General features: G+C 55.7%; 1 protein-coding gene across 1 annotated transcript; it reads left to right on the top strand.

Annotated features, from left to right (window-relative positions):
- Positions 1 to 2,908: 2,908 nt before the first annotated feature.
- On the top strand, positions 2,909 to 26,736 carry TENT4A (terminal nucleotidyltransferase 4A). Its single transcript, XM_075540850.1, has 13 exons — positions 2,909 to 3,103; positions 19,947 to 20,070; positions 20,562 to 20,608; positions 20,706 to 20,826; positions 22,272 to 22,379; positions 22,905 to 23,033; positions 23,112 to 23,325; positions 23,530 to 23,656; positions 24,111 to 24,208; positions 24,822 to 24,994; positions 25,090 to 25,245; positions 26,125 to 26,286; positions 26,395 to 26,736. The coding sequence occupies exons 2-13, from the start codon at positions 19,981 to 19,983 to the stop codon at positions 26,584 to 26,586; spliced, it is 1,617 nt and encodes a 538-aa protein (XP_075396965.1). The 5' UTR covers positions 2,909 to 3,103; positions 19,947 to 19,980; the 3' UTR covers positions 26,587 to 26,736.
- The last annotated feature ends 569 nt before the right edge of the window (positions 26,737 to 27,305 follow it).

The raw sequence follows: 27,305 nt of genomic DNA, 5'->3' as shown, positions 1-27,305 counted from the left end.
TTGGCGAGGGTCCTCCCACACCATGTGGGAGTGTCCAGTGGCCTCACGAAGTCAGCGGTCAAGGACCCCCCCAGGTAGTTTCCATCTGCTTGTGCTTTTGTTTCTCAGGGAACACTGAGGTGAGGAGCAAGGGGCCACAAGGAAAGCGAATAAAACGGACAGCTTCACATGCTGAGAAGTACGTCTGGAGGGGAGGCCTCAAAGGTCAGTCCAGGGCTGCTGCTGCTGCTGCTGCTGGGAGACATCAAATCAGGTTCCAACCCACAGCGCCATGCCCCTGGACGGCAGAGCGAAACACTGCCGGGTCCTGCACCTCGTCATCACAGCTCCCGTGCCCGAGCCCCTAGGGGCAGCCACTGTGTCCATCCCTCTCATCGAAGGCCTTCCTCCTTGGCACTGCCCCTCTATTTTACCAAGCATGATGTCCCTCACCTGGTGACATGCCCAAAGGACATGGGATGAAGTCTCACCATCCTCGCCTCTAAGGAGCACTCTGGCCGCGCTTCTTCCTAGACAGACTGTCCTGCTGGCACTCTGGGTACTTTCAATATTCTTCTCCAGCACCACCATTCCAATGCTCCACTCGGCTGCCGTCAGCCTGCTTTGATGCCCCCCTCTAGTGTAGTAACCCACACCATGAACCCCAATGTAACTATAATGTAGTCATAGTTAACGTAGATGTAGCCATTTTAACAATGTAACCATGCCGTACTAATTAACCTGAGTGTAGCCATTTTGTACTGACCCAAATGTGGACACTTTGTAACGACTTCGTCATTCCTTTTGCAACTTCTGTGACGGAAATTGCTGATGTTACCTGTAAACTCACCGTTTCTTTTTCTACATTCCTATTTTTCATATAGCATGTAGCCACCTGCCCTTGTGTCTTGTTTATCTCAAAGTATAAAAACTCCCTTCTTTAAGCACTCAGTATCGAAAGGAGAATTAGGCTCTAAGTGCCCCTTGACTGCTAGCTAATAAAGGTTTATTAACTGTAATTAACATTGCATGTGGACTAATTGATCTCGCTCCGGTACTAACCAGGTCTGTCATACTGTGGTGGTTTGTGTGTTGCTGTGATATTTGAAGCTGTGTCACTGGTACTTCAAAGGCCAGCAGGGTCACCCAAAGTGAGTGGGTTTCAGCAGACCTTCTGAACTAAGAACAGGCAACAAAGAGGGGTTCAGCCCACTTCGGAGAAGTAGCTGCTGAAAACTTTATGTACAGCTTCGAAACCCTTGAAACAAAGCCGCCTGTATTTATTCTTGTGACATTCCTTACATCACGTTAAAGAGGACTGTTCCACACATGACCACTGATGTCCCTTGATTCTTAAGCTGGATACATCAGTGACAAAACCCCGACAGCCATCAAGTTGATCCCAACTCTTACCCACGCAACAGGACGGGGTAGAGCGGTCCCTATTGGTTTCTGAGACCTTACATCAGCAGACAGTCTCATCTTCCTCTGCAGAGCAGATGGTGGGTTGGAACCTTTGGGTACAGGGCTCAGTATCAAGGGCAGGCTATAAGCTGCCCCCTTCTCGGGCTGACCTAGTAGAGTAGGGGGACGCAGGCCCAACTCAAGATCTGTTGAGTTGACCCCTAGGCAACGCTATAGGGCAGAGAACTGTCCCCCCTCCCCCACCTGATCCCAAAGCTATGATCCTCACGGAAGCAAAGGGGCACTTCTTTCTCCTGTGGGCAGGCTGGTGGATGCGGTCAGATGGGTGGCCACTCTGCCCCGGGGACTCCAGACAAGACAAAGCACAGGATGTGAGCAGTTTTATGATCAGGCCTCCTGATCAGAGGGGCAGAATGCCTGAAAAGGAATCCTTTGGAGATGCTCGTCTGTAATTTAGTAATACATACTCGTATATAGTCTATCTCTTGGTTAAAATTCCCACCATACACAAGCGTTCGTTCAGGTTTGAACCTAAATGTCCATTTGATGACGACCCCCGAACCCACAGCCCTGAGGTCCACTCGGATCCACAGCCACCCGGCCGGGCAGGAGGGGCCCACCCCTCCGGCGATTCCAAGGGTGGCTCGCTTCCCCCAGAGCGGCTGCGGGGCGCGCACAGCCGCCCTTCTGTGGACAGTTCAGCCCCACAGCGGCCGCGCTACCCGCGGCACTCGAGTCCCGAGAAAGCTCTCCGCTTCCGGCGACGGCGGGCCCAGGCCCCGGGGACACGCCCACTCGCGGGCCCGGCGGTACGCACGCGCCGCCGGCCGACCCTCAATGCGCATGTGCGCCCGGCCTGCGCCGGGTCCAATGAGGCGTCTGGCTACGGGCAGTGCGGCCTCGGCGGGCGCTGTCCCCCTCCAGGTGTCGTCTGGAGCCGCCGCTGTCGCTCCGCCCCCTCCGCCTCCGCCGTCCCGTGGCCCCGCCCTTGGCGTCGGCCGGCGCAGAGCGCAGGCGCGATAACCGCGGCGGCGACGCCGGGTGAGGTTTGAAATGGGCAGCGCGTGCGCACTGGCCGACCGAGCCGCCCTGCCTCCGCCCCGCCCCGCCCCCGCCGAGGCCGTCGCCGGAGTCCCAGCCGCCGCCCCCATGGCCGCCGCCGCGCCCGCCCGCCGCGCGCCGCCCGAGGCCGCCTGAGGCCGCGGAGTGCCGCGGCGCCGTCTGTCCGTCCGTCCGCCCGCCTGCTTGCGGGCGCGGCGGGCGGCGCGCGGATGGATCCGCGCGTGGCCTGGATCCAGCCCGAGCAGAAGGGCCCGGCCAACGCGCTCTGGATGCAGATCTGGGAGACGGCGCAGGGCGGCGGCCGCGGCGGCTGCGCGCCGCTCCTCTGCCTGGACTCGCCGGCGCGGGCCCCGGGCGCCGGCCGGGGCGCTCCGGGGGCTCCGAGGGGCTCGGCCGCGCCGCGCCGCGCGCCCCCCGCCGACGCGCCCGCGCCCGCCGGCCCCGCGGCGCCCGGCTCGCCGCCGCACCACTTCCACCCGGGCCGCCGGAAACGCGACAACAAGGCCAGCACCTACGGCCTCAACTACCTGCTGTCGGCCAGCCGCTCGCCGGCGCCGGGCACCTCGGGGCCCGACTGCGCCGCGCCGCGGCCCGGCACCCCGTGGAAGAGCCGCACCTACGGCCCGGGCATCCAGGGGTGAGTGCCACCGCGTGCGGGCGCCCGCCCAGGGGTGTCATACCGAGGGGAGGCGTAAGCCCGGAGGAGGGGGCTCCCAGGGGCGGATGCTGCCGGGTGTCAGCGTTGGGGGGCGCCATCCCGGGGTAGGGGGCGCCTAGGGTGTCCTACCAAGGGGTTAGAGGCGCGTCTTCCTCGGGCAACGACCTGTCATGGGGGGCGTCAAGGGGGCAGAGGGACCTCTAGGTCCTAGAGTCTAGGTTGAGTGTGAAAGAACTGTCGTGGGGGGGATATCTTCGTGGGAGCGGGGCACCCCAGAGTGAGTATGGCCAAGCGGAGTGTCACGGGGGGACTTCACTCGGCGGGCAGAGGGTGTCATCCTGAGGGACGGCATGTCGTGGAGGGGGGGCATCAGGGGTGAGTGAGACCGGAGTTCTCATGGGGGGGGTCATCCCCAGGGAGAGGGGCGTCCAGGGATGAGGAGCTGGGGTGTCATAGGGTCGTCATCCCTGGGGAGGGAACGTCATCGTCATCATTCAGCCCCAGAGCTGAATGCAGCCAGGGGTCATATGGGGGGGGGGGTATCCATGCATGAGTGGCAGTGATGGCATTAGGGGGTCATCCTAGGGTGAGTGAGGGGTGTCAGAAAAGGGGGTTTTCTAGAGAGAATCCCCAGCAGAGGAAGGTCATCTCTGGGTGTGTCCTGAAGGGGCATCATATGGGGGGAGGCATGTTGCTGGCCTAGTGTGGCCTAAGTGAGGTTAATGGGTGGAGTTGAGTACTGAGATAGGGCCTCTTAGGGGACATTCTGAGGGAGTTCGGCTGGGGCATCATCCCTTCAAGGGGCTTATCTTGAGGGGCAGTGTCATCCAGAGGTAAATGGGGGCAGCATCGTCCTTGAGGCCAGTGGGGGGAGGAGACTGTCATGGGGAACCTTCTCCGTGAGTGGGTGTGGCCAGTCATTGACATGGGGTGGGGACATCATCCCTGGGAAGGAGCAGGGGCCATGGGGGGAGAAGTCATGGTGTGCAGGAATGGGGGCGCTCATCCCAGAGGTGAGTGCAGCCTGGCAGGGGTGTCTCCCTGGGATGGAGGGAGGGGTTGTCTAGAAGTGAGTGAGGCCTGGCCTGGTATTGACAGGCGTGCGGGGTAGGGGTATCATCTAGGGGAGACATCATGGAGAGTGGGAGAGCTAGAGGGGTGGGAGCCATAAGAGAGGTGAAGCTGCTGGGGTGTCCATCAGGGGTGCACATGCCTGCCTTGTAGGTCACCAGAGGTAGTGTGGATTCTGGAGTCAGGAGGTGGTGTTGTGGGGCATCATCCTGAGGGGTGTAAGGTGACCAGATTTTAACATTGGTAAAGCGGGACACCATTGATTAAACTCATATCCTGGCAAAATAGCCACATAGCAGCCGAAAATTGTGAACCCCAGCTTGTCGTTGCATTCTTTCCAAAAATCGGGACTTTTTAAAAACACCGCAGGACTCAGGGAAAATTGTTAAAAATAGGGACTGTCCTGCCAAAAGCGGGACGTCTGGTCACCTTAAGGTAGAGGCTACAGGACCACATCTTTGCTGGTGGGCATCAGAGATCTGAGTTCTGGACACAAGGGAGGGATCACCCCACCACCTTCTGCCACCCTCATCCCATTTCTAGAAAGGATGTTATTTTAAGGTCAAGGCCTCAACTACATTCAACTCAAGCTCCTAAACATGTTAAACTCTTCATAAACGAGTGATGGGCTCAGATGTGAGATCAATGGTGGGGGTTGGGGCCCGCTGAGCACCCCTGTTGTGCAGGGCTCTTCCCCAGCCCAAGATCTTGTGAAAGCAGGTGCCCATAGGCATGAAATCTCATGGGACTTAGATCCAAGGGAGTTCTTATGAATCAGTTGGAAACAGTTACTGCTTTTAAAAAAGCGCCCCTGAAGACTTGGTGACTAAATGTTTTATATCTATACAATGTAACCAAGGTAAATGTCGAAATGATTCATTTTTTCAGTGGGGTGAAGTATTCTTTGTTTTAGTTTTGTTCTGAAATTAATTTTAAATTGTCTTTGGCAATATTTGGAGCTAGGCTGTAGTTTTCAAGGGAAATAAAAACACTGCTCTAACATACCTGTTCTTCTGAAGGGGCTGCTCACCAGTGGAAAGGTCAGGTTTTAAAGAGTAGATTCCTGGTTGCCTGTCAGGGTTAGCAGGCCTCTTTGTAAATTGAGCACCACTAGCATGTCCAGCGCTGGACATGACACTGGTCTGTAGGTTTGGACCCTGGTTGTGTGTCCTACCTGATGTGCTGGTTTAGAAGCAGGCGGGGGGTGGGGGGGCAGTTAGAGACCTACGGGTGACACACACACAGCATTGTGCTGCCTTTGTTCCTACCCCCACACCCCACCCCGGGAGCGCTTCTCCTAAGGGATTTGGCAGTACGTCCATCATGCCCCTGTCCGTCATTTCCCCCTCCAGCACCTCTCTTACTAGACAGAGCCGGTCCAGGTGCTGCCTGGCCTCGGGCCTTCACCTCCCAGGTGCAGGTTTTGAGCAGAGAGTGGTCCAGAGGGTCGGTGGGGGCAGGCTAGTCTTCCTGGATGTGACCCTACCCCTGAAGGCAGGACAGCGGGTCAGCAGTCACGCACCTGGGAAGGACTCTGTCTCCCTCTGGCCCGTAAAGTAGAGTGAGCTTGGTGACAGGACTGTGGAGACGCCTGTCCTGTGTGTGTGTGTGTGGGGGGGGGGTGCCCAGGAGGCGGGCGAGGGGCTGCTCCTAGCCAGAGAGGAGGTGGAAGCCCAGGAGTCTGCAGGGATGGCCTCCTCCCTGGCTCACCCCATATGGGAGTAGTGCCCAGATCCAGCCGGCTGCTTTTCAAGGGTGCAGACCCCTCCCGCTTCGACGTCTAGGGTGTCTTTCTAGGTAAAGCTGCAATGAGCAGTGAGGGAGGAGGCTTCCAAACGCTGGGTGGAAATGCAATGAAAAGATCATGGAGGTTTGCTCCCCAGCCCAGTGTGACCCTGCAGCCTCACCCCCCATGGGAAGATCATGGAGGTTTTGCTCCCCAGCCCAGTGTGACCCTGCAGCCTCACCCCCCATGGGCACGACCCCAGGAGGTGCAGCGGGCCAGGAGCCGGGCTACAAACAGCAAGGTCAGCAGTTCAAAACCAATCTCTCTGATCAGCAAGGACCCCGCAGCTGTGGGTAGTTGTCATGAGTGTGTGGACGTGGCCACGGGGTCTCCTTGGGCAGTCGGTTCTCTTGCTTCAGACTTGGATCTTAGGGTCAGAAAGGAGGGTTCAGCACTGATGGGCTCGGGCACAGCTGTGGGCCGGGGCTGGACAGCGGCGTTTCCTTCTCCTAGGCATGGACGTGACACCCACTGCCCCTACGGCCAAAACAAAAAGGGGGCAGGGGCTGCTGGGGTCCCACAGCGTCAAGGTGAGGAGCAGGGGACTTCTGAGGGCCCTGCTCAGGCCTCCCCTCCCTGGGCAGAGCTCCAAGTGACCTGGAGCCCATTCCCTCCTGCGAACTCCTTCTTGTTCCTGCAGGACCCCTGTCAGGGCCGTGGAGCTCTGGACTGGGTGATGGGTTCCCTCCTGAGGGCCAGCAGTCTGCAGTGAGGCCAGATTCCCCTCTGCCCCTCTGGGACTTGGAGCAGCAGCTTGTCCAAAGCACACACACATGCACACACGCACCCCCCCAAGGACACAAGAGCAAGCAGGAAAGGAGCTGGGGACTTGCTCCGACTACTCTTGTGCAGGGGTGGGAGTCGGGGGGTGGGGGTGGGGGTGGTACACAGCTGACCTCTAGCTACTGCTGCCTTTCCAGAGGTAATTTTTGCTATAGGTGACCTGTCCCCTGCTGTCCCTCTAGTTGGGTGGCCTGACCCTTGTTACCCCTCTAGGTGACCCACTCCCCGCTGACCTGTCCCCTGCTGTGCCTCTGCAGTTGGGCGACCTTTCCCCTGCTGGTCCTCTGTGACCCATCCACCACTGTCTTTCTGTTGGTGATCTGTCCCCTACTGTCCTTGGTAGGTGATCTGTCCCCCTGGGCACCTGGCTGAGTAGGCTCTGCTCTCATCCCAGCTCATTACCCCACCCGCCTAGGCTACCTGACCTTTCTCCCTATCAGCACTCATTTTGTGGTCTGGGATGGGGGCCTCTCGGTGTTCCCAGGGTGAAAGGAGGCTCCCTCCGTGCTCCTGGATGGGAGGCCCAAGGCCCAGGGCCTGGGGTGGGACGTGACTCTGGTCCTGCCCAGCGTGGTCCTCGTGCAGACGACCGGGGGTAGGAGGGCTGTGCTAAGGAGGGGACTGGGAGATACAGCATGAAATGAAGTGTCCTTGGCTTACAGAGTGTTCTGCAGTCATGGGGAGCATGGGCTGGGATGCCAGGCCCCACCCAAGGGTTTGTGCAGCTGAAGGGAACTCTCCTGGAAAGCTAGTGCCACCAGTCAGGGCCCAGAACTTGAGGCCCAGCTGCTTCCTGCTTGGCAAAAGGAGGATGCTGGCGGGGGGGGGGGGCAGGTGCACCCCGTGCTGCCCAGGTGCGTCCTGCATAACCCGGGTGAGGTGTGGCCCTCTGGCGGACTGGGGGAAGCCCTGGCCATCAAGATGGCAGTGTGATAGAGCTCTGTCTTGTAGTAGATGTTGAAACCACACTTGTGTGTATGAGTCCTGGTGATGTGCCACAAGGTTAGCAGTTTGAACCCGTGAACTGCACATCCAGAGAAAACTGGAGTTTCTGCTGCCAATAAGATTTATGGTATTTAGAGATTTTGAATCAGGAAGGCTGAAGGAGAATGGATACATTTGTATTGTGGTGCTGGAGGACCACGGCGGGACTGCTGAAAGGACAGACTGGTCTATGTTGGAGGAAGTATACTCACAGGGCCCCTTAGAGTCAAGGATGGCGCGACTTCATCTCAGATACTTGGGACGTCTGGTCGGGAGAGACCAGTCCCTGCAGAAGGACATGATGCTTGATAAAGTAGAGTGTACATCAGTGTGTTGGTCTGGATAGACTAGAGAAACAAATTCATAGACTCGTGTGAATAAGAGCTTTATATACAAGAGCAATTGAATATTGAGAACACATCCCAGCCCACTCCAGATCAAGTCCATAAGTCCAATGTTAGCGCATATATCAGGTACCAACCTATAAAGTCCTCTGCAAACTCATGCGACACATACAATGATGCCGAATGCAAGATCACAGGCCAGTGGGTTGGAAGTCTTGTGGATCCAGTGGTGTTGTAAACATCTCAGCGTTGGCAGGGGTCTCCACGTGGCTCCTGCGCCCAGGGCTGCATCAGGGTAGGCCCATGTGACTTCTCCTCAGGGATGTCTCCCAGGGAGTCAGCCTTGTCAGTGGAGAGTCTCTAAGAGAGTGAGCAGAGAGACGTGTCTCCTGCCTCAAAGAAGGAAATAGAGGAATTCCCATAATTCTCAGGAGAAGGCCATGCCCAAAGAGGTCTCATTAGTTATATCTTGATTGACAGGCCAGGCTCCACCCCTTCACTCCCCTCTCTGATTGTAACTGCCGCACAGTGAAAAAGAGCCCCTGGACGAGCTGGATGGACGCGGTGGCTGCAGCACTGGGCTCAGGCAGAGGAACAGCTGTGAGGAAGGCGCAGGACTAGGCATGGTTTCCTCCTGTTGTGCACGGCATTTCAGAGTCAGAAGCAACTTGAAGGACCCAAGAGATTTACAGTCTCGGGAGCCCGCAGGGCTGGGGGCGGGGGGTGTTCTGCCCTGTCTAATGGGATCACTGAGTGAGATTTGACTCTGTGGTCATGGGACGTGGCCTTTTAGCCAGTCCCTTCTGTAAGGTGGAGCGCATGCCGGTCTCTGTGCCTGTAGCTCTGGTGTCATTTGGAGGGAGGTCTCTCGTGTGCTAAGGGTGGGATTCAGTCTCCACCTCACCAGAAGGGCAAGTGAGTTGCTATCACCTTTGTTTCCACAGGGGTATGGCCAGCTAGCAGCACACTTCCCTCATGACCACCCCAAACTCACTGCCATCAAGTCAACGCTGACTCTAGGCAACCCCTGTGGGCTTCCGAGGCTGTAACCGTTTACAGGATAAAAAACCTAGCCGCTCTCCCTCAGAGCTGGTGGTGGTTTGGGACTGACCATGGAGTCGCAGCCCAGTACGGAAGCACCATAACCATTAAGGCATTCCTGTGTAGGAAAGCCATCTCGGAAGCAGAGGGAAGTCCCAGAACCACCAGAAGAAGAACTACCAGTATGTGCAGTATGTGAGGGTGATCCAGCCCCTAACACATCATCACGGGTCCGGTAGGCGCAATTGTACAGCGATAATAAGTAAAGATCATAGTAAAGTCATAAAGAGCATGAGAGATAGTAGAGATGGGAATAATGGAGTCAGACACATTTCATAGTAGCATGCTCACCTCAACCTCACTCAGTGGTCCACGTGGAAAGAGAAGGAGGACAAGGGGAAAGGGAACAGGGGAGTGAGGACAGGAGAGGAGAAGGGGAACCGACAGGAGGCCAAGAGGGGAGCCCGAGAGAGCTCTTTCTTGCTAACCCAGGCCTATATACCTTTGCGGGGAGTGCAAGCCCACTAATTGCAGGTAAAGACATCGTCACAGGAAGGGGTTGCACTATAGGTTATACAGCAATGAGAAGGGAGATAATCTAGGGATATACACACAATAAGAAGAGGAGGGATTGGGGTACACATGTGACAAGAAGGGCAGATCCTAGATTCAGGATGGCAGCCTAATTATGGATGTCACTGAGCAGGTTTGACCTGTTCTCTGGATCTCCATAGAAACCATTATCAGTAGGGTATAAACCCCACCTAAAGGAACCAAGCTAATGGTAGCAAACCTTTAGGGAGAAGTAGCTCATTGTCCTTAACAGCAGGGACAGGCCCTACATTGTCTGGCAACTGACTGCCTTCAGGGAGGATGTCTCTAAGCATCTGACCTCCCACCATATGCTGGCAAAAAGCCCCTCATGTTTGGCATGTTTTGGGGGGAGACAAAGCTGGGGGAAAGTCTCTTGATAATCCCACACCAGTGGAGCATGTTCAAGATCTCTGTGTGAAGTGAGGAAGGCCCGGCCCAGAGGCTGCAGCACCGAGACCAGGGACAGAGCAGGGAGCAGCACTGAGACCATGGGACCGTGAGGCTGAGCAGCAAGGTTTCCGGCCATGGGGGTAGAGGCCAGGGTTTCATGGGACTGAGAGGCTGAGGACCAGAGAGAGAAATGGCTGCTGGCTACGGAGAGGCACCTACAGGGTCCAGTATCCTTACCATTTACTGACCCCTCACTTGGGATAACCTGGCAATGCTGTAATAAACAGCTCGTTCCCTCCCCTTCACCACGAGTGCTGTGTGTCACTTCCACGGGGCCATTGCAACACGTTGTCCAGCCCCTGGGAGCCTTTGAGTCTGTGGGAGGGATCATTGGTGTGAGACTGGGTAAAGTAAGGTGGAGTTGGAGCTGACCCTGGCCATGCAGAGGGCAGACACCATCTTCAAGCCCTTTTACACACAGTGAGTTTGGTGTCGTGTCTAAACTGGCCTCGGGCTGCCTCTGTGTCCACATGGCGGCAGGGGCTTTGTTTTTTACTCTTCCTTGGGAAGGAGGAGTGGATTGATCCACATCCACACAGCTCACACACACGCCCACTCAGCTCCCTCGGCGCTCCCTCCCTGGACCATCACAGACCCGCGTCCTCGCTGTGCTTCCTGTCACCTCCCACCCTCGCCCTTCTCCCGCTGAAGCCACTCCAGACTGAAGCTTGTTAGAGTCAGCCGCTAACAACCAAGGGGTCCATGGGCACAACTGTACGGCTATACTATGTAAAGATCATAGTAAAGTCATAGAAGATGGGAGAGAAGATAAAGAAGTCAGACATATTTTATAGTAGCATGCTCACCTCCGGGACGGCCATGATCTCAGCAGCCAGGTCCATGCTACTGTCTTGGGATATTTGTAGGTAGCCATAAGACATGCAAATTCAGCAGTTACATGTGTCACAAGGTGGGTGGTAACCACAGTAAGTCCTGAGCTCAAAGGTGAGGAAACCTAATACCTGCATTGGGGAAAGGCGTGAGAGGAGATTGATGCTACGGCAGGAGGAGATAACAAGAATGTCTGCTTCTACAGGGAGACAGAATCAACCATGTGTCACTTTAAGGCAGCATAGCGTGAGGGGAGAATCTGTGGGAGTGATATTTAAAGCAGGACCATGTACTTGGACTTACCAGAGTGGTGGCTTTCCTACCATGGAATACTAGCTTTCCAGATTCCCTCTGTTATAAGTTAGGGAAATATAGTCCTGGTCATATTTCCCTCAGTGTTAGCTCCCCACATTTCCCCCTTCTGTATTATGTTTAAAATTTAATAGCGTCGTAGAAGCAGCACCAGACTGTGAGCATCAAAACTAAATGACGAACAGCACAGTCAGACAGGAACTTAGGCTATGCGAAATACTGCGAACCCAGGTGCGTGGGTCCAACACTTCTGTGCCATCCACCAATGGTTTAATCACGTCAGAGCTAGGGGAAGCCTTAAGTCTATCTTTGAATGTATACAAAGTATCCTTTTTTTAGCTGAATTAACAGTCTTAACAAAATGTTTCCCTTAAACCCTTGCAAATATTTTCTAATCAAAGCCCAATCACCTAAGGTTACACACATATTAAAATCTGCAACATTCTAATACAGTTTAACATCAAATGATATTGAAAGTCCATAGTTTGATCTTCTAGTCATCACAGTCTATTGGGATAGTCCAGTCACTGTTGTGTAGAATGTTCCTGCACGATAAGAGTTTTAGTGTTTCTGGTAATGTCGGCAATGGTGGAAATGATTATGAGTATCAGGATGGTGGCAATTGCGAGTCTCACGAGTCTGCAAGGTCTTCTTGAAGTTTTGGGAAACTTCAGCAACAGGACAGGGGTCTCTGGGCTGTTTTCTCAACTCTCAAGTCACGGCATCAGCGTCCTTTCCTCTGGGCCTTGCTGCCTGAAGAGAACTCTACCTATCTTCTTTGCCTGTGAAAACATAAATAGCCCCTCCCTTTGAGCTGTTGGCAACCTGGAAACAGAATCATGGTCAAGACTGAATGGTTCCTTCATTTTTTCCTTGCCCTTCATCTTTCTCCAAACATGATTGCATCCCGTCCTTCTAAGGGGAGTTCATCAGCTTTCTTCTGCAAAACATGAATGCAGTTAGCCCTTCCTCCAGGTGATAGATGAACCTGGATCCCAAACGCAATTTTCATCTTCCTGGGACTTCTTAGGCTCAGCTTTTTCTATAAAAGTGAAAATGTTTATCTGCCCTAATGTTGTTACAGCTTTTAGTCAGGAGATAATTTTTTCAGTTAAAAATACTAAATAAAGTTTGTCACACATAAGATTTCTCTTCTCCCCCTCTTTTAACAATGGAGATTTCAGACACTGCAAGTAATCTCAGTTAACTTGTTTGGTTTTGAACAGTAAGCCTTGTTAGATAGACTTCATTGTTACGTAATCTCTGGCTCTTTGCTCTCAGAGAATCAGGGGAACCCACTAGCTGTAATGAGAACTTAACACACTCAGGATAATCTGAAAGGCTGAAAAAATTCCTAATAAATTTGTCCAGCTGTTTTTGAATGAACCAGACAGACAGACATTTTCCCCTGAGTGTGCCGATGAGGCTGCCCTTCAGGCTTTGTACACTGCAGGATTTGGCCATCTTGCAATATTTTGTCTTGGTTAACTTCTCTTATTCCCTCCATGCTGGATTTAGGCGGAGTTAGTGGGCGGGTCTTAGGCCCTTGTGGATGTCCTGAGGAAGTGACCCCATACCCAGAATTGAAAAACCATTTTTCTTCAATTTCTAATTCCATGTGGGTCCACTGTTGTTTCCCTACAACAGCGTTCCAAAAACCCCTTGATTTATTGGGTGGTCAGACTTCTCAAGTACTCTTTCCTGATAGTATAAATTTTAACTCTAGAAATGCAAGGAAGAGAAAATTATTGGCATAAGCGATGTTCCTTCTTTATAAACCGTGGTATATCAGAATTAATCACTGTCCTAATTTCTCTTTCATCATCCTGATCAATAAGTCCACTAACAACCTGAGCACCTTGAGAATTTAGGTTGGTTTTTTCCAAATAAAAGCCCTATGGTTTCTTAGGTATCAGACCCCACGCACTACTCTTAGTTTGGTTTAATTACTGTTTGGGGCTTTTCTTCACACCTCTGAATAACTCCAATATCCGTTTGAATTCCTTGAGTACTTAGGTTGAATTTCCCTGATAAGAGCTGTATTACTCTTTCAAGCAGGGCCCTGCTTTTTGGCATCAACAGACTGCTGCATGGCTTCTGATCCTTCTCTGATTAGTCACATTTACTGCAGCAGAACAGGGGCTGGCCTTGTGCGAGGTTGGTTAGGTGTGGTCTCTTGCTGTGAGGCTAGGTGATTCCTGCAATTGTCATTTAAAGATTCTTTTGCTGGGTTAGGCAGAAGAAGCCTTGCCTTCTGTGCTCTGCTGTGCCTGGATCAAGCTCCTTCTCTGTCTCCCTGCTGAGATGCGTTTGCTAATGGAAATCTCTTGCTGTTGAATCTTGAGCAACATTGATTCGCCCAGTGAGGTCCCTTCCTGCAGCAGGGGCAAAGCCTAGGTTCTTTTAAACCCGACCCTGGTGGACCTGGCCTATGCTGCCTGCATCCCCTTTGAAAATGACCGATCTTCCTGCACCTAGCACATTTTCCTTTAAGGCTGGTGTAGTTGGCCAAAGTAGCGGCTAGTCAGTTCGCCTTGTCTTCTTCTGTTCCTACATTCCTGCATATTCTAAGGTCATCTAGAAGCATGCCCTGTTCCACATAGGGCCGCAAGGCATTTTTACAGTCCTCATTAGAAAAATCATAAGATCGTCTGTGAGCTAGACCTTCCACTGTCTGCGCATTTCTGAAACTTTTACCCATGACTTCCTCTCATCAGTACACAGTCCGTGTACAACTCATCATTCGCTGCAGCATATACAGCAGTGTAACTGGGCCGTCTCTCTCCTGGTGGTATTTTTCCCAGGCCCGTATGCAAACCTCACGTACCAGTGGGGATGCCAGTTCAGTAACCTGTAGTTGTGAATCAACTGTGATATAACTCATCTCCTAGCAACTGGTGAGTTCCTATATCTATTCCATCCTCAGTATTTCTACAAGCTTGTGTGTGAGTGACATCATTCCACCAGATTCGATATTGCAAACATTCTGAAGGAGAGAGGCATGCTGTAGTCAAAGCTCCTCAGTCAGCAGGGATCCAGCGGTCAGACTCTGCCAAAGACTCTATCATGCTCCTGACAAAAGGAGACTCTGGGCCACTGCTTGCTTGAGATCTTTTAGCAACTCAAGGGAAGGTGCCATTGCCCAGCAGGCTCTGTTAATAATGCAAACTGGAAAAGCTGTCCTAATTTCTAAATCTCCTTCGGCAGTCCCTCTTTCTACCTTTGAAAGTAAAGGTGCTTTTCAACACTTTGCCTCTTTGCTTCTATTTTCTGCGCTGTTTTTCTCGACTGACAGATTGCTAAACTCCACTTCCCAAACCTCATCTTTCGTGTGGGCTCGCTCAGGTTGCATTTCCTTGGGGCTAATCTCCTCATCTTTGCATCTTGCCCTGGCTTGCTTTATTGTTTCACGATCTCCAGTCTTTTCTGCCAGGGGAAGCCATCCCCTAACACATCATCACAGTCTGGTAGGCTCAATTGCACAGCTATAATAAGTAAAGATTATAGTAAAGTCATAGAAAGCATGAGAGATAAAAGAGAGAGAGACTGAAATAATGGAGTCAGACACATTTCATAGTAGCATGCTCACCTCAGCCCCTCTTGGTGGTCTACGTGGAGAGAGAGAGAGATCTTTAATGCTGACCAAGGCTTTTATACTCTCTGGGGACATGCAAGCCCCTTAATTACAGGTGAAGACATACGTCATAGGAAGGGCTTGTGCTATAGGTAATACCACAATGAGAGAGGTTGGTCTAGGGACATACATGCAATAGGAAGAGGAGGGATTGGGGGTACACATGTGACAAGATGGGCGGATCCTAGAGTCATATGGCAGCCTAATTTGGATGTCCTGGAGTGAGTTTGATCTGCTCTCTGGATCTCCATAAGAACCATTATCAGTAGGGTGTAAACCCCACCTACAGGAACCAAGCTAATGGTTGCAAGCCTCAGGGAGAAGTAGTCCATTGTCCCCAGCAACAGGGAGCAGGCCCACCCCTGTGGTGGGAGGAGACAGCAGTCTGGCAGCGATTGCCTAGGGAAATAATTTTTATCATTAGCTGCAAGCAGTGTCCTAAATCTAACATATTTGGGGGTGACGACTTGGGAGAAAACTGTTTCCCACACTTTGGGACACTAAATGCCAGCAGGGAGCAGATGTTTCTGCTCTCATGCCCCCCTCTGACTCAGGCTTAGTTTCCTCAGCTCTATCTAAAAGCTTCTCATCTACCTGATACTCCTTTTAGATCACTTTTGCCTGCTTCCGTAATATTCGATAGTTTATTTCAGGTCTTGCCTTACAATGATGTTCCTCTTTCCTCTCCTGCAGAGGTTCTAAAACCATCTTTAAGTTGTGCCCACAGAGACCATGTCTCCAGGGGGATTCTGTGCCCCTCTCTGTGTGCTTTCTTTTACGTTCATACCTACTTCCTCCCAAGTTCCTAGATCTAATGTTCCTTCTTCTGGGAACCATGGATTTCTTTCTACTACTTATAGAAAACCTTGCATCTTTGTTACTGCTACCTTCTGTTTTCTCAGTCAATGTGTGAGAGTAATAGAGTAAGTCTTAGGTTTACTTCCGGCTTGCCCCATTGTTCTCTTTAAATACTACTGTTCTTATTCCTACTTATGTGCTAATCCCCCAAGGGGATCCTCACTTAACAAATGGATTCACTCTACTATACAGTGGGGTGGGGCCTTACAATGGTTACACAGGGTATAACTCAAAAGAGTTCTTTTCCTACCGTGTCCAACTTTGTCAGAGTAAACCAACCTCTGACAACCAAGGGGTCTGTAGGCACAATTGTACAGTTATAATGTATAAAGATCATTAAATAAAATAAATAATCATTGTGAAGTCATAGAAGATAGGAGAGAGATAAAATAAAGGAGTTAGACCCATTTCATGGTAGCATGCTCACCTCTAGAATGGCCATGATCTCAGCAGTCAGGTCCACGCAGAGAGAGTGTAATTCTAACCAAGGCTCGTATACGCTTAGGGGCATGCAAGCCGCCCAGTTTACAGGTAACCACAATGGGAAGGGGCTGTACAATAGGCATACACCAGACAGGAAGGGGATGAGCTAAGGGTATACACAAAATAGGAAGGGGAGGGACTAGGGATATGCATGTGACAAGATGGGCAGATCCTAGATTCAAGATGGCAGCCTAACTTTGGTCATCCTTGAGTTGGCTTGACCTTGTCTCTGAGCTCTCCTTCAGGGAAACAATTTACTATCCTTACGAGCAGGGAGCAGCCCCACCTATTATGGGACAGACAATAGGGTCTGGTTGCTCTAAATGGCTGATACCCTCAGGGAGAAAATTTGTCAGCAACTTCCTTCCAAGTGTGCGGTCATGTACCCTGTGTTGCAAGCAGCATTCTAGGTTTGGCATATATTTGGGGAACAACCTGGGGGAAACCTTTCTGTATTCCACAATTCCCCTTCTGTTTTATGTATTAAATTCAAAAGAGCCACAGGGGCAACATAGTTTTCTATACATTGAAATCTGTCAAGGCAAAATCAATGACAATGTTAATGTGACCAAGCCAATAATTTTAGCTATGACCAATATTTTGAAGCCAGGCTTGGGGGTAAAGTTTTCCCCAGCCCATCCACTATTGGGGGAAGGCATGAGGGGTTGGGTGACATGAGGGACAAGAGAGCAGAGAGGGATGTCTGCTTCTGCGGGGAGATAAAGTCAACCTAGTGTGGGGGGAGGTCAGATGCTCAGGCATCCTCTGAGGGTGCCAGACTGCAGTGGGCCCCACTCCCTGCTGTTAAGGACCATGGACAGGCCTGCAGTCATCTATTTGGTTCCTGTAGGTGGAGGTCACACCCTACTGATAATGGTCTCTATCAGTTGAGCCAGGGGACAGGCCAAACCAGCTATGACATCCAAAGTTAAGCTGCCATCCTAAATCTAGGATCCGCCCATCTTGTCACATGTAAACCCCCAATCCCTCCTCTTCTTATTGCGTGTATGTCTCTAGACCACCCCCTCTCATTGCTGTATAACCTGTAGTACAACCCCTTCCTGTGACATATCTTTACCTGTAATTAGTGGGCTTGCATGCCCCCAAAAGGTATATAGGCCTGGGTTAGCAATAGAGACCTCTCCTCCCTCTCTCTCTTTCTCTCCTCTCCCGTCGTCCTCCGTTTCCCTTTCCCTTGTCCTCCTTCCCTTCCCCCTCTCTCCACGTGGACCACCAAGCCAGGCTGAGGTGAGCAATGCTACCATGAAATGTGTCTGACTGCATTATTGTAATATCTCTTCTATCTCTCATGCTCTCTATGACTTTAGTATAATACTTATATATCTCAACCGTACAATTATGCTTACTGAACCCGTGATTAGTGGTGGGGAGCTCGCACACCCCACCCCCGCAACTCAGACCACAGCCTAGTGCTCCCTTTACTTGAACTTTATCTCTCACTTACCAAAGCGGAGGCTTTTCTGCCACGGAGTACCAGCTTTCCAGATTCCCTCTGTGATAGGTTAGGGAATAGACCCTCATCATATTTCCCTCTTGTGTTAGTTTCCCATAAAGGGTGACCGAGGGCCCTGGTCTGGAGGACCTGGTCTCTTGGATGATCCTGAGCTCTGTTCCACGTGTTTCTCCCTCTGTTCGGGACCTTCTGAGCGGTCCCTCCCTGAGTAGTTGGTGGTGGTGGCCGGGCACCCATCTGGTTCTTCTGGTCTCAGGGTGTGGGGACGGCGGTGGGGTGGGGGTGGGGAATTAGTCTTTCGAGTCTCGTCCCTCTCCTGGATGGGGACAGCCCTGAACTGCACCAGAGCTGACTGCTCGTGAGCTTTCAGGGGGCCAGTTGCAAACCACCCAAGTAGGTTGTGAAACCTTGTCTGGGTGAACTGTTAGACCAGTGGAGGACCTCAGTGACCCCGAGACCTGGGCCCTGGGCCCCCAAGTCCAGTGGCTCATTCTCGGGGTGTTGGGTTATGTCTGGGAAGTTTTCATCACTTTGTCCCTCCTGTGTTTTACCACAGTCCGTGACAGACTTGCAGCAAGAGTACTTGTGAACTCACAGCCACCCTAGGCAGGGTCTCAGGCTGTAATCTTTACAGGAGCAGACGCCTCGTCTTTCTCCTTTAGAGCTGCTGCTGCATTTGAACCGCTGACCTTGCAGTGAGCCGTCCAGAACTAAAGACCCGCAGATATCCTCTGTCAAGCCTATGCATTCCCGGGGGCACGCCACCACTCTCCCTCACATACCTGTCCCCAGGCCGTTGGCTTGACAGAAGCAGGTGGCACCTTGTCACATGGTGCAGTGTGCCCCGCCTGAGACAAGCCTCAGCCCTGCAGGCCTATGCTGGCATGAGCCGCTGTTGTGCTGCACGCACGCACACACGCACTTCCTCACACGCAGAGACCCTCTCGCCTACCCGCCTGCCTGCTCTGCCATGCTTGAGCCCATTGCTGCAGCCGCAGCATCTGTTGGGCACCTCATCTCAGGCCTTCCTCCTGCCCGTTGCCCCTCTCTGTCACCAAGCGTGATGTCCTTCTCCAAGGTCTGGCCCCTCCTGACGACACGTCCAAACTCATACCGTGAAAGATGGTAGGTGACGCCTCATCCAGAGCCACCATGTCTGGGCCCAGCAGGCGCTGCCCAAGCGAGGCTGGAGCTCGGCACCTGCCCACCTTGCCGGGGCTCAGCTGGGCGTTTCAGCGTTGGGGCATGGTCTCACCCGTTTGCGGCCACACAGTCGTGGCTTGTCGTCAGAGGGAGGCCATGTCGGGAGAGGGGATGCTTTCATGTATTTGATGTAAATCACAACCACATAAAACTAAGGCCCAGCAGTAAGTGTGCCAGCCAGGTCGGGGGCTCACCAACCTGTGGGGGCTGTCGTGACAGGTGGGGGCTGGCCATCACAGGGTACTTGGGTGGGACTTAGTCCCCCCACTCTTGCGGGGGCCCCCCGCTACTCTTGAATGCCGTGTCTCCTTTAAACCACACATTTTAGGGGCTCTGGGGACTCTTCCCAGAGGTGGGTTCTGGTGGACTGGGGCACACACCACAGTCCCAGGGGCTCCTGAGGGCAGGCAGGTCCTCTCCCTACCTGTGGGTTCTACAGAGAGGCGCCCAGTGGCTCACCCTCTCGGTGTCAGGTGACTGGTGTCAGATCCGCCTGAGTGCACAGGCCAGGACATGCGTCCCTTCCTTCCCGGCCCCTTGCAGAGCCGGCCACGTCCTGGTCACCCTGGCCATCAGGTGGGCCGGCGATAGAGGTTGGGAGCGGCTTTCCTGGGGTCAGCCTGCAGGTGCAGTCATCTTTCTGTTCAGAGGTGGAGGACACAAGTGAGGTCCACAGTTCTCTGTGGTTGCATGTGGACAGCCTTGTCCGAGCGCCCTCATCCTGGGGGACGGTCTCCTCCCTGGTGACGTGGGCTCTGGGACTCCCTAGGGGTCGGCCGATCACATAAATCAGAGCCCACACTGGGCATTTGTGGGGACGATACTCTCGGGATGGCCACGGCTTCCACTGCAGTATCTGGTGCCCCCACAGAGCATACAAGAAGTGCCCACGGGGGTGACCTCATGCTGCACGAGGCCAGGCCTGGGGTGCTCGCTGAGATGGTCACTGTGGGCTGCTCTCTCTCGCCCACTAGCCTGCATGAGGAGATTGTCGACTTCTATAACTTCATGTCCCCGTGCCCGGAGGAAGCAGCAATGCGCAGAGAAGTCGTTAAACGGATCGAAACCGTCATCAAAGACCTATGGCCGAGTGCCGACGTGGGTATCTCCCAAGAGTCTCTGTCTCTCCCGCCCGGGAGTGTTACCATCACACACACAGCCCGCGTGACCCTGAGGGTGGCCTGGGTAGCAGCTCTGTCCTGGACCATGCTGGAAGGCTGCGTCCAGCTGAGGCAGCAGTCCCAGAGCCACCCTGCTCTGGGTGTTGGCTCCCCACAGTGCTGGCCCCTCCCCACGACAGTGTAGTGCAGTGGTGTGGCCCATGTTCCTGGACACAGTCCCCTCCCTCTCCCGAGCCATGCGCACTGAGCTGAGGCCACTGGTGCAGGCTCACAGAGCCTCCCTCGGCCCCCGTTGCCCAGCACCCCAGGCACAGCAGAGACCGTCACTCTACTCACTGGGGACACCAGGCACCAGTCACACCAGGCTGTGGGCGTTGAGTGGGAACACTGGGCTCGGGGGTGGGTCTTCAGGGCTAGGGGCCAGCCAGCCAATAGTGGCGGTGGACTGAGCCAGGCTCCCTCTTGCAGGTGCGGATCTTCGGCAGCTTCAGTACAGGCCTTTATCTCCCAACCAGGTGAGCAGATCGCCTCCGAGAGAGGCCAAGCAGTGGGGGTGGGGGTCCCTGCAGCAGGGGAGGGGCAGGGACTCAGGACCCTCCACCTTCTCTCCAGCGACATAGACCTGGTGGTCTTTGGAAAGTGGGAGCGGCCGCCTCTGCAGCTGCTGGAGCAGGCACTGCGGAAGCACAGCGTGGCCGAGCCGTGCTCCATCAAAGTCCTGGACAAGGCCACGGTGAGTGCACCCGCGCCCGCCAGAAGGAACCCCAAGTCTCTGCCCATCATAGCGCCCAGAGCCCCGCTGACCACCACCTTCCTCCCGCCTATCACGGGCCTGCGCCCACCGCAGCCTCACATCCACCACAGTCTCACACCACAGCCGCACACCCAACACAGCTTACAGCCTAGCTTACCAGTCCTGTACCCACCATGGCCTCCCATCTCGACACAGCCCGAGCCACCAAGGCCCTGTGTGGCATCCCGAGAGACCAGCCCCTGCTCCTTCAGGAGCTTCACCCCAGGAAGCCTGGGGGTGGCAGTTGTGCCCGCTGGCCCTGCTCAGACTCCAAGCCCCTCCAGCAGCTCCCTCAGCTGAAGAGCCCAGGACCACTGCCCGCCCCAGTGGCTCCTCAGCACGGCCCTGCACCGCAGCAGGGGGAGCTTCGTGTGTGGTTCAGACAGCCACCAGTGGATGGTGTCCTCGGGCAGCGCTGGGGGCCTGTGGGTGAGGCATGGGACTGTGAAACGCAAACCCACCACAGCTCCGTGGGGCTTGGATCATCCAGAGCCGTGTGGGCATAGTGATGACGTGTCTCCGGTTTGAACCCAGCTGCTCCTCGGGAGAGACGGGGCATTCTATCCCCGTGAAGCGCTTCCGTCTCAGGCAACCCATAGGGGCAGTGCTGCCCTGCCTTACAGGCCCGGGGCCGAGCCCGCTTGGTGGCAAGGAGGGTTCAGTTGAGAGCTACTGAGGAGGGCACACACTGCTGACCCCACTCGCAGCAGTGGCATCTCGGGAAAGTGTGAAATGGGCTCCCCAGGGCCCACGCCCGCATCCCAGGAGGCCGGCCACTAGTGTGTGGCTGGGCGAGGACCGTCCCATGGGCTGCAGAGCCCACAGCCTGTGCCTTGGCAGGGCACCCCTGGCTCACATCCCAGCCCACTGCCTCAGGCTCCTGGGCTCCAGAAGCGCTGACTTGGCAGTGTTGGGGAGGGATGCCCCCTGCTGTCCGAGTCTGGACCGAAAGGCCCCCTGCTTTTCCCCGGGAGCACGTGGCTGGGACGTGGGGCGCGGCGCAGTGACCCTGTGCACGTGCGTGTCTGAGCAGCCTCCGTGGGTGCCCTTGGGGGGTGATTCTTGGCCGTTGGAGGGTTCTCCTGGTAGTTTCTGGGTGTCAGAGAACATTTTGTGAGTCCCTTTGGATGGGTGGCTGTAAGTGGAGGAGACCGCAGCAGAGTTGTTTGGCCACACAGTTTCAGTGCAGGACGTTTTACGGGGCCGTAAGGTTAAGCCTGTTGTCAGAAACTTCCCAGAGCCTGACACCCCCCCACCCTCACCCTGCCTGGTGCCTCTGGACCGGAGTTGGCCCAAGCATAGCTGGGGGTCAGGATCCGCCATTGGGCTGGGCGTGATCACAGACCCTTTGCCGGCTGACCCTCCCTCTCCGGCCGTCCTTGCAGGTCCCGATAATCAAGCTCACCGACCAGGAGACGGAGGTGAAAGTGGACATCAGCTTCAATGTGGAGACCGGGGTCCGGGCCGCCGAACTCGTCAAGAGCTACGTGAAGGTGTGTCCCTTCCCCTGCTGCTGCCACGGGCCCTAGGAGCAGCACTAGGCTGCCGACAGGACACATGGCCAGTGGTCAGTCCGAGCCCCCTGGAAGCTCCCCGGGAGGACGGTGAGGCTGTCTGCTCCATCAGGGGCTGCTGCGTCAGAGTCGGCCAGTTGGCAATGGGAGTGATGGGTGCAGGGTAGGCATCTTGTTCCCACCGACGTTTCCAGCCCTGCTCCTGTGTGACTGCCTGGTGGCAGACCCTGGGGGAGGTGCCCAGCCTAGGAATGACAGCGAAACACTGCCGTGCAGTCAGCCTTGCTCCGTGCACGGGGGGTATCCCTGCAAGAGTCGGGGCGAGGCCACCACCTCCAGCCTCCGCCGACCTGGTGCCTCCCTGGGAGCTCCCCACACCTCAGTGTCTGCACGCCTGCTTGCCCCGCCCCCTCCTTTGCTTCTCAAATGGCGGGCGAGACTGATGGCCAGCCTCCCCTTGCCCACGGCCGGAGCCCTGGTCACCACCCTCTCCTGGGTCTGCAGAGGTACTCGCTGCTGCCCTACCTGATCCTCGTGCTGAAGCAGTTCCTCCTCCAGCGGGACCTGAACGAGGTCTTCACGGGCGGCATCAGCTCTTACAGCCTCATTCTGATGGCCATCAGCTTCCTGCAGGTGGGGTGCAGCAGGAGAGGGCAGGCGGTGGGGGCTGGGGACCCTGAGCCCATGCCCACACCCGGATTGCTCTTGCAGCTGCATCCACGGATCGATGCTCGGAGGGCGGACGAGAACCTGGGGATGCTGCTGGTGGAGTTTTTTGAGCTCTACGGCAGGAATTTTAACTACTTGAAGACGGGCATCCGGATAAAGGAAGGTGGCGCCTATATTGCCAAAGAAGAGATCATGAAAGCCATGCCCAGTGGCTACCGGCCGTCTATGCTGTGCATCGAGGACCCCCTGCTGCCTGGTGCGGGGGAGCACAGGCTGTGTGGGGTGGCGCGGGGGCCTGTCTGAAGGGTGGGTGGCCCCCAGTGAATGTCCTCAGGCCTTGGGGACACACCCCCACAGAAGCCCCTCTTGACTGTGGTTGCAGGGGAGGGGCCCTGCTGGCAGGCCTGGGGGTGGCTTTGGGGGCTCTGAGACATTGGCCAATGTGGCCGCCCTGCTGCAGGCAACGACGTGGGCCGGAGCTCTTATGGGGCCATGCAGGTGAAACAGGTGTTCGACTACGCCTACATCGTGCTGAGCCACGCGGTGTCGCCACTCGCCAGCTCCTACCCCAACAGACACGCCGAGAGGTGAGTGCGCAGGCTGCCACGTACTGCGTGTGACTCGGCCAGGACCTTCTGGGGCCCAGCCCTGCTCTGAGGCCCATGGCCTCGTCCGGCGTGGACACCCACCCTGCAGTGGCAGCTCTGCTCGCTCCTGGTCTTACTGCATCTGTGGTCTCCAAGGGCCTCAGGAGAGGAGGGCTTTCCGAGGATGGGCTGATCAGAGTCGTTCTGGCCCAGCCCTGGGGACTGTCTGGGGTGATGGGGCGTTGTATCCTGGGGGGAGTGGGGGCGGACCTGGATAACCCTCGGACCAGCAGCTCTTTCCTCACGTTGGGGATGCAATTAGACAGGTGGCAAGATGAGGCTCGGAAGCCTAGGGCTGTAGCCGCAGGGTTGTGTGGTCAGGCATGACCGGCTGTTGGCCAGGCAATCGTGTCCCCTGTGCCATAGCTGACTGCTCATGTCCCCTGCCCCGCAGCACGCTAGGACGCATCATCAAGGTCACACAGGAGGTTATCGACTACAGGCGCTGGATCAAGGAGAAGTGGGGCAGAGCCAGCCCGACACCCGAGCTCGGTGAGCACTCCGGCTACGCGGTTCCCGGGTGAGGCAAAGTGCAGGCAGAGACCCGATTTCAGTCCCCGGCATGGTCCAGGAGGAGCTCCTGAGGCTTCCAGGGGGCCCGTGTCTTTTCATTCCATGGGGAGACACTTGGACATCATCACTGCTCTGTGTAAAACAGGAACGGCGAACAGGTGAGGTGCATGTTATCACCTGCCGAGTTCCCCTGGCAAGTGCAGAGCAGCCTGTGGACACGCGTCACCGAGAGAAGCTCCCACTGAGAGCGTATACAGCTTCGTTGTGGCGCAAAGTCTGTGCGTGCTCAGTGGGTTGCTCCCAGCACGCTGACGCTCCCCGTCGTCTTCAGGTCAAACGTGGTGGGTTTAGGCTGTGCCACTGCTCACCACAGGGCCTTCAGTGCACACCCACCAGCCCCTCTTCAGGGGAAAGAGGAGGCTGTCTTCTCCCGGAGACCCACAGGGCAGTTCTACCCTGTCCTGTAGGGTCACCGTGAGTCGGAAACAACGTGCTGGCCGTGGGTTTGCATTTGGTTAAGGGCCGGGTCCGTGTGGCCATGCACACGCATATGCTCCCTTCCACGGTGTCAGAGCGGTGCCTTTCCCCACAGACAACAGGCTGAAGATGAAGGAGCGGCTGGTCGTGTACAGTGGGGAGCAGGGCCAGGAGCGAGACCTGGGCTCCCCCTACAGCCAGCGACTGACCCTGTCCCTGTCCAGCCCGCGGCTCCTCTCCTCCGGCTCCTCCGCCTCCTCTGTGTCCTCACTCTCAGGCAGCGACATCGTGAGTGCCTGCCACCAAGGCCCTGTCCTTGTCCAGCCAGGAGAGGGGGGCGCCCTTAACCCACCCCGTGACCCGCTCCCTGTTTGTGGGCACAGGACTCAGACACACCACCCTGCACCACACCCAGCGTTTACCAGCTCAGCCTCCAGGCCCCACCACTGATGGCTGCTCTGCCCACTGCCCTGCCAGTGCCCAGCAGCAAACCCCAGACCACCGCCTCTCGAACGTTGATCATGACGGCAAACAACCAGGTGTGTGCTGCGGGGGGCCTTCCCTGAGACCCAGGTTCACTGGGACAAAGCAGGTTTTAGGGGGGCTTACCCTGAGCCTGAGGTCCACCAAGGGAGATTGTGGATCTCAGACCCACCACCTGAAGCTAAGGTGCCCTGTAGTGGAGGGCAGGTACGAGGGCTCCCACACTGAAACTGGGGTCCCCAGGGATATGGAGGGTGGTTCTACCAAAGTTAGGTCTAACCCCCCTGACTTGCTCTGGGGGTGCCCTGACAATCCCATCCTAGACCCCTGACCTCAGGTAGAAATGGGGCCTGTAGCCTGGCCTTTGTTTCCATCCCCGCCCAAATCCCACCACTGGCCAAGGGCTCATGTCATTCTTGCAGCAGTCCACGAGGCTGGCAGCTCTGCAGGTCCCTGGAAGCTGCATATCCTGTTGTCTGGCCGGGCCCAGGAGGCCCAAGGCCCTAGGCCCTGGTGCAGGCTCAGCGTTCAGCCCGGTAGGCCCCACAGTGGTGTGGGTGTGTGCCCCCTGCAGAGATGTCTTTGGAGACAGCATGTCCCACCCCTTGAGGGCCATGTCCACTCCCAGAGGCTGTGGGGGACACAGCCAGATAGGCAGGGTCAACCTCAGCGGACGAGTGCATTCAGACAGGGAGACCAACAGAAGGGCATCTCAGGCCACGTGCCCACAGTTTATACTCTGGTGGCTGTGGTTTCGGTGACTTGAGGTGGGTCAGTGTCTCCGGGCCACGAATGCTCCCACCTCCACATGCAATGCAGGCCAATGTAGCACAGCTCCTTGGGCCACCTCTGCGGACGCCTCCTGGGGCAAAGCTAGGCACGTGTCCCGTGGTATGGGTGTCCAGCTGCCTCATGGCCCCTCTGTTTCTCTCCAGACCAGGTTCACGATACCTCCCCCAACCCTGGGCGTGGCCCCTCTTCCCTGCAGACAGGTGGGCCTGGAAGGCACCCCGTCCCTGAAAGCCGCCCACCATGTGTCGTCCCCACTGCCCCCGGCCACACCCCACGTGCTGCCCAGTCCACACTTGTACCACAAGGTATGTCTGGGCCTGGTCGCCACCAGCCCCATCCACAGGGCTAGGGTGGGTAGGGGGGCTTGGGGGACACCCTGGGGACACCACGCTGACCTCCCTCTGCCCCAGCAGCATGGGGCCGCGAAGCTGTCGGTGAAGGGTACACACGGCCAGGGCAGTGGTCACAGCTCGGTGGGCGGTGCCGGCACCGGCGTCCGGCCCCCCGTGGGAAACCGAGGCCCCCAGCAGTACAACCGGCCCGGCTGGAGGAGGAGGAAGCACACACACACACGCGACAGCCTGCCCGTCAGCCTCAGCAGATAGCGCCTGTCCCCACGGTGGACCGCGGCACGGTTTGCGGTTCAGCCTCGTTCCCGTTCCCGTTCCCAGCGGCGCTGCAGTGGGAGGGGGCTCCTCCGTGGACGGGACGAGGCGGGGCCGCCTTTGTCTTACTGCCCTCGTGTTTCGTTTGAGATTCCAGGACTGCTTTTCTATGTAAATATCGAACACTTATGATTTGTGCAATAACTCAGATATTTTTATTTAATTTCATATTTTCACGTAAGTTATATCTAAGGGAGAGGGGATTTTAAACAAGCCTGGGTCCTTTCCCAGCTACATTTTCTAAGTTGGGTTCATCATGTCACTGGTGGTCTGAGGAGCAGCGTCACCCACCCCCCTCACCCCCCGGGGTGGGGGGGACAGGGCCTCCTTGTGGCCATTCACCGGGACCAGGTGCAGGGGCCTCCAAGCCTGTGCTGGCAGCACGCACACGCCTCAGACGACTTGTCAGTGGACAGCCAGCCCAGCGTCTGAAGAGCTGTGGGCCCTCTACCCGGAGAGACTGCCACCAGGAAGCCAGCCAAAGGCTCCAGGGTGGGGCTGGCGAAGGCCATTTTGGAAGTCAGTGCCCAGTTTTAGGAATGTGGAGGAAGGAGTTACATTGATTCCTTGAGGAATCGGTTAGCAGTGTGCATCTGTTCTGTTAAGAGCAACCATACGGCGGCCGAGGCCCGTGGTCAGCGGGCGCGTGCTGGCAGACT

This window comes from Tenrec ecaudatus, chromosome 2 (assembly GCF_050624435.1).
Source record: "Tenrec ecaudatus isolate mTenEca1 chromosome 2, mTenEca1.hap1, whole genome shotgun sequence".
Taxonomy (NCBI): domain Eukaryota; kingdom Metazoa; phylum Chordata; class Mammalia; order Afrosoricida; family Tenrecidae; genus Tenrec; species Tenrec ecaudatus.
This window is presented reverse-complemented; position numbering and strand designations above follow the sequence as displayed.